The 13,655-nt window shown below is 38.5% G+C and overlaps 1 protein-coding gene across 7 annotated transcripts in view; it reads right to left on the reverse strand.

Annotated features, from left to right (window-relative positions):
* The window catches only part of plekhm3 (pleckstrin homology domain containing M3), a 43,280-nt gene that overhangs the window by 15,916 nt on the left and 13,709 nt on the right, over positions 1-13,655 (reverse strand). For 6 of the 7 annotated variants that reach the window (XR_002753060.1, XM_023336965.1, XM_023336962.1 and 3 more), the window contains 3 exons: positions 7,170-7,315; positions 6,717-6,910; positions 829-892 (listed from right to left, as the gene is read on the reverse strand). Coding sequence is in view for 6 of the 7 variants with exons in the window: in XM_023336965.1 (XP_023192733.1) it covers positions 829-892; positions 6,717-6,910; positions 7,170-7,315 (404 nt within the window). In the remaining variant the exon portion in view is untranslated. The remainder of the gene's footprint in view (positions 1-828; positions 893-6,716; positions 6,911-7,169; positions 7,316-13,655) is intronic. The other variant, XM_023336968.1, reaches the window with a different exon arrangement.

The raw sequence follows: 13,655 nt of genomic DNA on the forward strand, positions 1-13,655 counted from the left end.
AACATTGGGGTGACTATTAGTAAAGATATTGACTAATCGTAAATCTCCCAAAATTAAGAAAATTGAGGTCGATTTATTGTCGTTGCGATTTATCAGTGAACCCCCATGTATATCATAAATATCTTTTTAGATTCATCTCTGAATCATTAAACAATGTCCCCAAAACTCTTCACATACGCTAGTATCTCAGCTATTAGAAACATAAACCCGGTGTGGGCATAAATAAGCTAGAGTCCATTCAACTGGCCATATGTTACCAAAATAAATTAAGCGAATTGAAACTTAGCATCATATTAAATATTTTGCAAGGCATTACTTTGTTTGTATCAGAGAAACCCATCTGTTAAATGTGGAGATCCTTCTTAAAACTGAATCTTAGTCATTGTTTAAACTTTGGTTAGACCAAAAAAAAAAAAGATGGAATAGTGAAATTATCCAAACGATGGTTATCAATGAACATACTAAACAGATAATTTGAGTTAAATTTGTCTCCAATTATCTCAAACGTTGTGAAATCAGAAGGCTACAAATGCCACAAGCTTATTATTTTAGCTTTCTCAAACTGTTTATAGGCATGTTCATCTCAATCGATGTAAATTTCTGATTTTGGAGAATGAAATTGCATCTAGAATATTCTCTCTTTTAATATTATGAAACTATCTAAGTGACATAACTTTGGTAAAGCTAAAAGACATTTAGTAGGAAGGATTACCTTGATAAACAGAGTAAGAAAAACAGTGTATGTGTCTTTAATCAGTGACTAAAGTACATTATTTCTGTTGTACACGACTGCAACTCCCATGTGTGTTTGAGTGAGTAAATGTGTACCTGCTGCAGGTCAGCCAGAGAGTACAGGTGAATGTGCTGTAGAAGGTATTCCCTGGGAAAAATCCTGTTAGAGACACAAAAACATTTACTGCATCATTTTCCACAAATCAGATCAACTGGTTAATATGCTGTAATTTTATGCTGATGAAAACATCTAAATCTTTCCTTTCCCATCAGATAAAATGGAGATTGACCCCAGTATAGTTTATTATGTGCCACAAAGAGGCACATAATTGTTAGGTGGAAGGAAAATGATAAATTTAAATGATCTTAGCATGCAAATATCTGAGACCCTGCTACCTCTAAATAAAACTTCAGGATTCCTTTCAGAAGTAACCTAATTAGTTACTTGGCCATCTCCTTGCCACGCCATTACGCTCAATTCTCATCTCCCTTCAGTGCTCCGTCTGGGCTTTCTCCCACTGAAGTGGATTCCTACAGTAGAATTTCAACCGGGCCAATCAGCAAAGAGGAGAAGTTGTGAATGATGACGACAATTTTCTGCGCTGTTTTAGATTTGCAGTCCGCCTGCAGTTTCAGCAACGGCGGGGGAAGAAGTGAAGGAAGTCGTTCAGTCTGTGTTGGCCACGTTTCCAAAAACTGAATTAACATTAACAGCCAGCACTGCTATCTTCTCAGCAGAGGATGATTATCCTCAGTGCAAACAATATCTAGTTAGCTTCATGGGGTCAAACAGCTCAAACGTTAGCGATTGGATAAAATGTAAAACTTTGAGGGTGCAGACCTTCTGCATGAAGAAAAGATTAGAACAAGGGACTCGGTTTTATCAGGCTATCTAATTAGTAAAATATCTATTTGTGTGTATAAAGCCATCAATCAGCATAAATTGAGGAAACCTGAGAGGTTTAAGCGAATATCAAGAAGACCAAGAAACACAGCCAACAAGCTGAGGATTAAGGGTCAGGGTTTAAACCATCATCCCAACCTTTGAACATCCCATGGCGCAATGTTCAATGTTCTGGAAATGGAAAGAGAATGGGGTAACTTCAAATCCACAGAGTCATGACTATCCCCCTAAACTGCAAGAGAGCAGTAACCAGAGAAACAACCTGGAGACCCATGAAAGCATGGGTGGGAGAATCTGCTGACGGGAGCAGAGTGGCAAGAGGAAAAGCCACTGTTGAAAGAATTCATCAGGAGTCTTGTTTAAAATTGATCACAAGTCGCTTGGTGTTGGTCTATCACATAAAATCCTAGTAAAACACACCGAAGTTTGTTGTTGCAACATAAAATGTGAAAAATGTGAAAGGAATACAAATAATTTTGCATGTTCCTGCAGCAGTAATACTTCAAGGTCAGAATAAGGTTCGAGATGGTAAATAATAAAGAATAAAAAACTGTCTTCGGTGTGTGTAGACTGGGGCCTCCTCTCAGACAACCAAGATAGACGGCACCGCGTCAAATCCCATCTAAAGCTGTGATGAGTGTGGCTATTGTACATGGACGTGTGTGATAAAAAACACACCATGGCGATAGACACCACCGATAATCTGATGTTTGGCAGGTTACTAACGGTTACCTCATCAGCATTCACGACAACAAACACACAGAGACACAAAAACTGAGATTGTGCCGCGTGTGTTGATCTTGATTAGAAACACTTGAGAGCTAACACATCAGAAGATTAGATTAGAAAGGCCTCACACAGAATTGTGAACGTACACAAATAGCAACTACTTAAATGTTAATGTTTGCAAGACCTAATAACCCTCAAGTCTACATTTTACAGCAGTATCCTGAAGGATTTTTCCATTGCACGAGACACGCCTTTTATTAAAACTGTTATCACTCTGGGATTATGATGGTTTACCAAAGGAAGGTCTGACTTCGCTAAGTGTGTGCAGTACAAAGTATGTGGTAAGTGTCAAGGTGTGTGTACGAAGGTGGCAAATCAAGGCTTTCTATCACCAAGTTATCTCACCCTACTTGAATTTTCAGCAATCATTGAGAAGTGTCAGGAAAGCTGTCAGGATGCAAGTTTGTTGTGTAATTCAAACTTTTATTTGACCAATTCCCTACTACACAAATAATAAAGCTGGACCTAAAAGTGGAAACTTTTAAGCATTTTATTATGATTTTAGCCAAACAAAATGTAGTGCTTAATTGTCAAAGGTAAGGAAAATGATTTTTTACTGAAATGTGATTTTTCTTGGGTGGTCGTTCATACTACCAATTAAGCTGCCGTCTATGTACCTGTTTCCAGTTGTTGAGCAATGAGAGCCAAGAGTATTGTTGACAAAGAAAGCAATAAAACAGAAAGCACAACTAAAAGCAACAGAGCATCGACTGCAACTTCTGTAGAGAAGTCAGTGTGGATGTGCAGTGAGATCTGCTGGGATTGAGATGTGATGCGCTCCAGTGACACAGAGTCCTTTCATAATTTTCAGAATTGTACTTTTCAGCCATTGTCAAAACTATGACACGTTTCCTGTCAATGACATAAAAGTCAGATAGAAAACAACATGATTGTTCAAAACGCCCACGTTTTGAAAACTACCAGATATACATATATCTGATTTAATGTCACACATGGTAGTGGAAAAAATGTGAATTTTTAGGGTTGTGGGTTAAAAATGTCAGAATTGGGCCATTCAGATTGCCATGAAAAAGTTGGATACGAGTCGCATATAGGCAAAAAAATTAAAAACAATTTAGATTTGGGTTGCATTTGCCTGCTGTATGAATAAACCTTCATCTAAACAAAAATCATACTTGTTTTATGCTGTTAAAGCTGACAGGTTTTACTCCAATAAACCTATATGAAATTCTCTTTAGCCCAGAGAGTTCAGGAAACATCCTTATTAGTAAACGGAGAAAACACGCCAGACAATTGGAGATGAAAATGAGGGTTTAAAACAGAGTTTTAAACAGAAAACTCTGTATAAACATGTTTAAACATGTTGGGTTTAGTCAACATGTTGGGTTGACTAAACCCAACATGTTTAGTCAATGTTGGGTTACTAAACACCAACCCAACATTTCACTACACACTCCTTCCACTTCAAGGTTATGCAGTACTGTGACTTACTCTGTCCCATAAAATCACACTAAAACAGTTATCTAAGGTTGTAATGTGATAAAATGTGACAAAGTTCAGCTACAGGAATGTACACTCAGGTTTTAGACACAAGTAGGAATCCTCAGGTTTGATTAAGGTCGTAAAACTATATCACTTCATAATCAAATGGACAACAGCAGAACTTACTGTGTACCATTATTTACTTTCAAAAAAGACTGCACCAAACCCCCTCAAAACAGATCGGCTTGTCTACTTTCTGTATTTTTTGTGAACTGACTGTAGGACATGGAGTCAACTTGACCACACAGCATTATTTATCCCAGAATCCCTGGAAACAGAGGCCCTATCATTCCAACCGTGGTTTACTAACAGCTTTTGAACAACCAGCTGTGCTTGTGAAAGTTTACGGTTTTAATCCGCTGATTTTTTATTTTTTTTAATCCACACCGGCTGGAAAGCAGGAGTAAACAGCTTTTAGAAGAAGATTTATTAAGCTCCAGCCACTCACGACGTTTTGATTGGCTGCTGTTCCCCAGGAGCCCGCCCCCGGCACCTGACGAAAGCGGTTCATTCCTCTGGTCCAGCAGGAAGCTGGTGCTGGCTTAGCTGGTGTGTTTTGTGGAAACACAACGAACTGGAACGCAGTTAGCACTAGCACCGCCTCAACAGTTTGTTGTAAAAGTTAAACTGTGTGTGTGTGTGCCCACAGGTTTCTCTTTTCAGACCCCCGTCCCCATGTAGACAGATGACATCAGGAAGGTTTTAGCGCCACAGACCTCATCAATCCTGGAGTGTTTAGAAGTGGTGGGCCGCTGGCCGGCATCGGCTAATGGGACAGAAGTAAACACAGAAAGCCACAACGCTTCTCTGAGCAGCAACTCGCTTTATTTAGCTGATCTTGGTCGAGCAAAGTAACATGAAAATATTTGAAATTTACTGATGAAAATGTAAAAGTAATGTTTCAGGATTCTCACTGCAGCTGTCATTCAAAAGGAGACGAAACGTCACATACAGAGGGGGTTGGTTTACACTACTGCATACTCAAATTATGGCCAACCTAGTGATAAGTTGTTAAAAAAAAAGTAAACATACGAGTCCGTATGCGTCTCGGTTCATTCAGTGAATCATTAATGTCGAAGTTTTACGTAAAGCCAAAATGCCTTCAATATACCAATCACAAAAATGGTAAAAATAAGGTTTTTGGTATTCTGTGCAAATACACCGTTGGAGTAAGACTGTAAAATATTGTGATGACAGTTATGATTAGCCCACATGTTGACTCTTTCCTCTATTTTTCCTCCATAATCAAAATGCCCCCACCTCTTCCTGTGAGAGTAAAGATTGCAGATGCCATTAAGGCATCAAAGGAAATCCAGCCGAATACATGACATGCACAGAAGTCATGAAAACTTGGCCTATTAAATTTTGCATCCAAGCAGTCCTTTGCAATCTTATTATTGCAAATATTAATATTTTATGTGTATCTACTAGTGCTATCACTTGATTAAAAAAATGTTAGCAGATTAATCACACTCAGATCATCTGAGGAGATGATAGAGGTTTGCATCCTTACAAATATTTAAATATATGAAACACAGCTTGTGAAAATATCACCATATACTATTGGTGGAGGCAATGGAGCTGTTATTTTAACTTTTCTTTGTATTAGTAAGAAAAAAAACAAAAAAAACGTGGGACCAGTTCAACTGACCTATAAAGGCAACATGTTTTCACTGATTTCTCTATATGTTCTCCTTCCTTCTTGATCAGTTTCAACTGTGCCTCCAAATGGCCTTAAGAAGAAATAAAGTAATCGGACTTGCCATTTTTGTTTTAAATGCTATATTTAAAATATATTTTTAAGGCTTTTATTGCTAATTTAAATCATGAAATAAATCTATGTAAACTGCTGTGAGTACATACATTCTTGTTTAAAAGTTTTTTTTTAGATTATTGTATAGGAACTGAAGTTTTTTTTTGTTGTTGTTGTTTTTGTGTTTTTCAAATTAGACAGTGAACGTATAACCAAAACAACCAAATAACTTGTGAGCCACATTTAACAATATTTAGCTGTTTATACATTTAGCTGCATTGCAGTAGCTTAAGCTTCTGCAATGCAGTCGTACTGTTCAAGGTGCCTTGTTGTCAAAAGCTGTACAAGAAGGTACAGCTGCAGTAATTGGTGGAATTTCATCTTCAGGGTTTCTTTTCATTAAAATAATAGTTTTATTTTAGTTTCCAACCTGCCGTAACATGGCAGACGGGTTGAAATTGTTTCTAGAGGTAACAAAGCCAGTTTGCCGTCTCTGAGAGGCTCCCCCAGGTTTGCAGTCCAACCTTTCACCTTAAAACAGAAGTTTTTTTTAAGGGTTTTTTATAAGGCAGCTGTCTAGTTCAAACACATTGAGTATCCCTCCGCAGCGCTCACATGAAAATGCTCAACAAATTGCGACCGAATTTCATATGAGACAAGAACTAGATTAAGTAAACTCAACCATCTTCTCTTATTATTCCCCCTTCATGAAGGATCTAATTTCTGTTGCTTAGATGGTTCTGGACAGAGTTGTATCGTTTCCAGAGCCTCAGGATGTTTACTTCAGGTTGTTTAAGAAAAGAGCAGCTGCTCGCTGCATCATTCAGGATTAACTAACCTTTTACCGGCTGACACATATTCACCGGTACTTTTCCAAATGGAGCCTCTCACCTGGTTGTTTAGTTAAATCCAGGTGCCGACTCTGTGTTTTAGGGCACAGAAGAGTTTGCTTTCACTCTCAATTGCTTTTGAAATAAGAGAGTGGCGTGATCGATGAGGGCTCAAAAAGCAGAAGTGAGATTTCAGGCGACCTACCGTCGCCTCAGGTCTTCGGCGACGGTCGCCCTGCAGCTGAACAGGTAGGCCCTGAGCGACTGGAGCTGCTGACGGAGGCGCAGCACTGAGCTCAACGCTTCGCAGTGTTCGTACAGGCAGGGGTTGAGCTGCTGGATGTCCAGCAACGGCTCCTCGTACACAAACTCCAGGAACTCCTTGGCCTGTTTGGACACCTGGAGGAGCACGTTAAGAGCTTATTTTTGGTTGTGGGCACCGAGCACTGCCAATACATTACACATAATCCCAAGCACGCGGTACTTTTCATGCATGTTTTGGATGAAGTGGGCTTAAAGAAAAGCCCGACATAAAGGCTGCGGTTTGCGCAGATTAAAAAGGCGGGATGCAACACGCTCGTTTGCGAGCTTCAGACATGCCTTGTGATTTTCTTTGCCTGTCAGACAAGGCCAGGCTGGCTGTGTGTGTTTTCCCCACCTTGTGTTTACTGGTGTCCCAGTTGTGCAGCAGCCGCGCAGGGATGAGGAAGGAGTTATCCTGATGGCAGCTCTGGCAGTAGTACCAGCCGCTGTAGTAGCAAACTTTTGCCTTTCCTTTGGACAGACCGACCGGACGCTGACAGCCTGAGGAGAGACAGAGAGTATCAGTATGCATGGGGGCAGATACTGCTTATGGTTTGGGTAGTCAGACTTTATTTATGGAAAGCGCAAAAACTAAAAACTGTAAAGAAAGGGCGGCAAGACTATGATGCTAAGGGAGAACGTTATGATGCTTAAGAAGAAAGAAGTAGGGATGCAACTCATGATTATTTTAGTAATCGATTAAACTAACAATCATTTGATTAATCATATAGAAAAAATGGGCACATTCTGAAGATCTTTTTATTTAACCACTTAAAACATTTTTTATTAAATATTAGGAACAGATGCTAATACCAATCTATTAGCTTCTTGTAAATGAGAAAATAAACACTTTATTGCCCAAAATAGAATAAAAAAATGTTTTAGTGAATGCTTGGTCATGTTTAGCAAAGGATGCATGTGCAGCTAAAAAAAAACAGTCCTGACATCAACACGTGAAAAGCTCAGCTCTTTCTGCTTGACTGAACATCATTACAGTGTAGCATTTTGAACGGGGTCAAGCTAAAGCGGCCACTTGAGGAGTTCAAGGTAGAACACATTAACAGGTAAAGGTTTTGAAAAATGTATATGATTATAGTACAGTTTTGGCGTACGTATCGCTCTGAGTATGTTGTTCTTTCAACAAATGGCCCTTTTTGATTCTGCATAATCGATTACTAGACTAGTTGATAATTATTTGAATAATCGATTCATCATGATGAATCCGATTAATTTCTCAGCCCATAAAAAACATACGAAGAAAATATTGGTTAAACACAACCAACATTTTTGCCTAATTGTTTAATAAATATCTCAATGGCATTATTTTCACCTAACCCACACTGAGTATTTCCACGTAAAGCCCCTTTAAAGAACATCTGAGCTCCTTCAAAGCAAAACAAAGAAATGAAGAATAATTAAGAATAATGATTCGTTTGAAGCTGTGAAATCGTTTAGCTTTCGCTTTCAGTGATAAAATTATTAAAGCTAAACGAAAAAACATACCCAAGCTAAAAGTAGACTATGTAAAAGTTCATGCTTAGAGCTTCAAAATGTGCAAAAACATTCTCCCTGTCCAGGAATCCTTAGACAACAGAGTCTGTGCTTCTTTCTTTTTGTAGCCGCAACACAAGAACCCTAACTAAGCAAGATCTCTGTACACCAGCAACTCCTACAGATCCTTTTTGTTTTGTTTTGTTTTACTATTCAGCCTGATAGCTTCCCTGACCTGCTTTGTCTTCTCAACCCTTTAAAGTTTGTGCTTCACCCAAACACCCGGGTCCGCTCTGTGATCAGGAACACCCAAACATCGGAGTGCTGAAGGGCTACAACAGGTGTCCCTTATCCACACCATCTTAGAGGATATAAAGCCGGGAGGAAAACAGCAAAGGAGGGAAATAGAAAGATTCGGAAGAAAAGAAATGGGAGATTCTTATCGGTTATTTTTAAACAAAAGTAGAACCTTACCTAAAAAAAACAACAACAAAAAAAAGAAAGACGGAAGTAGCTGAACATGTGTCGGCATGCCCACGGTGCTCCAACAAAAGCTGGAATAAAAAGAAGGAATGGACTATTGAGAGATGAGCGGAAAGAACGAAGGAGAGACAACAACACGAACAGATTAAGACAGATGAAGGGAGCCAACACGGCTCAGGTAGCTCAGCTAGCTTTCTGTTATCTCTGATCAGCACAAACAATGCTGTAATCAACATTGAAAGCTATATTCATCCTTTATCTGATAAAAGAAAAAAACGATACCCATGTTGTAACTCAGAGACGCTCTGAAGCTGTAAAATGTTATCCTCAGTTATTTATTGGTGAGGTTACTTTCTTTGCAGTGTTTTCTTCTAAATCAGGTGTGTCACTGGATCCCGTATAAACACACCAACAAGCCAAACCGTTAAAATTATAATATAACGCAATATGCATGCTAAACGTCAGAACAAATATTAGACTTTTGGGCGTCTTCTGGGTGTTTGACAACCAGCATGTCAGCTGTTGTTTCATGTTTAACGCTTTAGCCTAAAACAGAGCAGACTACTCCTGTGTATGGACTAGCCAAACTACTCCTATTTTTGAGAGAGGTCCCATAAAATCATTATCAGTTTTGGTTTCTGACGTTTAATAACAGACAGTCATATTGCTGCGAGTTTATAGAAAAGTTGTAAGTCGTCAGAGACGTTAAAGGCTAACAGCTAGCCTCTTGTTTTAGCTGATTTTAGCTGTTTAACGCAACTCTAATTCAAGCTGTTGATATCAGGGGGATATAATGCTATGCTAATGTTAAAGATCTAAACTTCACCAAAAGAGCTTCATTATGTTCGTCAGTGTTTTCAACATCAATTCAGTTCAAAAATACTTCACTTTCCCCAAAGGGAATAAGTTATCATATGGTGATGCTGTGGCCAGAAAGGATCTCCTGTAGCAGTCAGTCTTGCAACAGACCTAAAGACGCCTCTGATTGAAGATACTGTAGCTGTATGACAGCATCATCATGATCTCACCCAAACTTCTATGTTACAACGCGCAAGTTGTGTTTTCAAAAGCTGCACCTGGAATTTATTTGCCCAAGAAAACAGTGACAAACATAACACATAGGGCTCTGTATTTTAAGGAAATACCTTTTTTTGTGTTGGATCTTTAAAATTGCTAAAATGGAAGATCATCTCAATCATCGCAATAATTAGGTGTTACGGGGTCGCGTTCTCCCTCTTGGTCAACTATAGGTAAGAGAAAAGTTACGCATGATAACTTTACAGAAGTTCATTTTTAAGAGAAAACGTCCATCTCCATTTAGCTTAGAGTGGAAGTAATCCACTCCATATTTATCACATAAATTTAATATAAAATTATGTTTACTGTGCTTTGAAGATGAAAAGTTAAAAACTTCTTCTATTGGCATTTCATGTTTTCTAACTAATACGTAATGAAATTCACTCAATTTAAACAAGAAACAAACCAACAAAACTTGAATTCTATGTATTTCTAACAGATATCAAATCAAAATTAAAGAAATATATATTTTCTGTGGTAATGAAAACACCAAGAATCAACAGTTATGATTTAAAACTATGTCTAAAAATTGACACAAGCCTAATAAAATTAAAGATGAACCAACCATATACTGACATTCATGATTTATGGACTGGAAATGGTGAAGCACTGTTGGATTTATCATTGTATTTTTACAAAATCGTGTTTTAATAGCCAGGGTGAGTAAAGCAAAAGTGTGTAACAAAAATTACTTTAAGATGACTCCTCATAAATGGTTAATTTCTTACAATACTAGTAAGAAATAGGAGGGAAATTGAGCATATGTGTATAAAATTTTATTTTTCAAAGAGTTTGCTGAGTGCTAGCGTTAAAAAGATACTGCATGGATTTTATGTTAAAAAAATGCCCCAAAACACATATCGATAATCTGGTAAAAGAAACTGGGTGCAAAGACTCACTTTTGTACTGTGTTTCTCTTGTACTTTGACAAAAGTGTAACTGAAAACGGTCGAATTTGAAGTAAGCTACGTAATAAATTCAAATTTGCTTCAATGCCAAATAAGTTTCTTATATAACAGCTGCCTGTCTCAATGGGTCACTACAAAGTTTATTCGCCGTAAGAGAAACCTATTTTGCAGCCGTAAAATCCGTTTCGCGTCGACACGAGAGCAAAGGTCTTTGCACTGCCAGCTACGATCCCAACACAGAGACCCGGCCGTTTGGTCTCGTAAAGCTTTGGTACGAATGATTCACATCCGTGAGTGTAAGTGTAACTCGGCAACACATCAGTCACACCATGTTGGCTGGCTTGCCGTTGATCCTTTCAGTCTCTACGAAACCTGTACTGGTTTAATAAAGAAAGAAACCTGTTAATATGAGAACTGGTAAGTTTTCATCATGTTTTTTCTTGTTTGTCTGATGTAGTATTGAAATTAACTGAGGAACTGTAATTTGTAAATCAAAATTGACAGAAATGAAAGCTAGAAAACCACCAACCAGTGTGTAATGAATTCATGAGTTTCACATTTTGACTTGAATTAGTGAGACAAAATTACTCTTCAATGACATTCTAATGTACCGAGACTCACCTACATATGATTTCTTGCAGATACTATAAAGAAAAACAAAACAACATCCACAGTGCATACTTTTAGCTTCGATAAAGTTGGGCTAATTATAGAGGTGAGCTCATGCTGGTGTTTGGGGTGGATGCTCTAGCAGTAAACCGCAGTCCACCGGTTGCGAGCCAGCACGCTGGGGCCATGGTTAGCAGTCAGGGAAACACTGTGTCACTTCGAGGAAGTAGCAAACCACCAGAGCAGTTCGCTGGCCATATGTGGCCTCAGATTTAGTCTGGCTCTGCCGGGACCGCGGGAACAAAGAGGCACACGTAAAAAGGCCCAAAAACCAGAAAGCCTTTACCTCAAATTCTATATCATGAGCACAAGAGGTTGAACACACCCACACAAACAAACGCACAGAGCCAAACGTTTGTCCAACTGCGCTCTGCAGAAGAGGACAAGTTTGACAGAAAACATAAACTGCATTGTGGAACACTGACAATAAGCAAATAGCTGTAACATCTCAGATCACTGAGCTGTTATTATGAAATAAGGAGTGTTTATATTATATGCATATAAAATCTAACTTGAGGACTTTGTGAGTCAGACTGAAATTGTTTGGTCTCTGCTTACCAATAGTGAATTAACCAGAGAAAATTAAGGGACTACGTAAACTAAACAATTATTTTTTTTTTTTGAACTGATGCAGCCTCTTTTTGCCTTAAAAAAAATAATTCAATAAATGTGATCACACAGCTATAATTTGCCCATTTAAAATGGCCTCAGTACTATAAACAGTAGCTTGATGAGCTGACAAAGATGACATACTTGCATTTACCAAAATAAAACACAGCACAGTCCCTGGTTTAATGAGTTTTCATCTGTCCACTCCTGCTTAATTCAGAAGTGGAGAGATCCAAGCACGATTTTTTTTTCCAGTCTGGCATTAAAATCCTCCCTGACCGATCTCAATCTTGGTATCCTGCCATATATAAACACAAATAAAATACTTTGCTCACATTTGCTTCAGTTTCTTTAAGAGTTTTGTAGCCTAATAACTCCATAAAAACCAGAGGAGTTTATAAGCTCTAGATGAGTCTAACAGAAAGTGATTTAAAAAAAAAAAAAAAAAGAGTATAAATGCTCTGGATTTGAAAGATGTGTGATTTTAATCCTCAAAACTTAACCACAGATGTTGTCCAATGCAATCTCATAATTCACCTCAATGACCTTTCCTTACCTTGTCACGTCTGGTGCTTGAGGGGAATCTGTGATCCCACAGTGGATCCCAGGACAGATTGTATTCAAACTGCTAAACTAACACAGATAAATTATCTCTGTCAATTTATCTGCATCAACTGTTCCCTTAAAATAGCTGGAACACCTTAAAAAATGTTAGAAAATAATTACTCAGTACTGGGGATTTATGAACTCCATGATTTCTGGGTGTTATGTAGGGTCTCTTCTGATTCTAGGGTACTTAATTGACAAAGAAGTATACATTACTATTGTCAATGGCATTACAAAATTGTCCTTTTTTGGCAATGCCGGTGGTAAAATGGTTTGTTGATCAGATGGAGACAGTCATCAAGAGGAACCGTCATGGCCTTCAAGTTGTCAAAACACAAAAACTTCAACTTCAGTTTGGATTTTTAAGATCGTACAAAGTCAAATTTCTACCTTAAACAAGCAAAATGAATCTACCTTTTTTTTCTTCTTGAATGTTCGAGTAACAAATAACAGTTCAACCAGCAGAGCAACAACTGAATTTTCTGCTCGTCTCTGATCTTTTATGCGTCTTTCTGGGATGAAGAGGAAGAGGGACAGAGGGAAAGATGAATGGGAATTCAAACGTGGCTCAAAGGTCCACCGATTGTACTGCGGCTCTCTGTAGTGAGAGAGGGTCACTTTGACCTGTTCACACCAGGAGAGAGAGAGAGAGAGAAAGAGAGAGAGAGAGAAAGAGAGAGAAAGATGACATCAGGGCAAGAAGAGGACTCCTGCTTTCATCTGCCCGCCGCTGGTTCAAACCACCACACCTCTGACAGGACACTGCTGTGTGTGTACGTGTGTTTGGTCTGTACATGTGTGAATTAAAACTGAAAAGACGAGAAGCATGAGCTTTGATGTTCCTCATTCATAGTGACCAAACACTCAAATGAAAATGTGAACAAATGGAGAGTCTAAGATTGTGTGTGTGTGTGTGTGCGCGCGCGTCTGAGACTGTCAATCTTTTGAAGTGAACCTCCAACTTCCGCAGTTCCCTTGAATTTACCGATTCCCACTTC

This window comes from Xiphophorus maculatus, chromosome 7, assembly GCF_002775205.1.
Source record: "Xiphophorus maculatus strain JP 163 A chromosome 7, X_maculatus-5.0-male, whole genome shotgun sequence".
Taxonomy (NCBI): domain Eukaryota; kingdom Metazoa; phylum Chordata; class Actinopteri; order Cyprinodontiformes; family Poeciliidae; genus Xiphophorus; species Xiphophorus maculatus.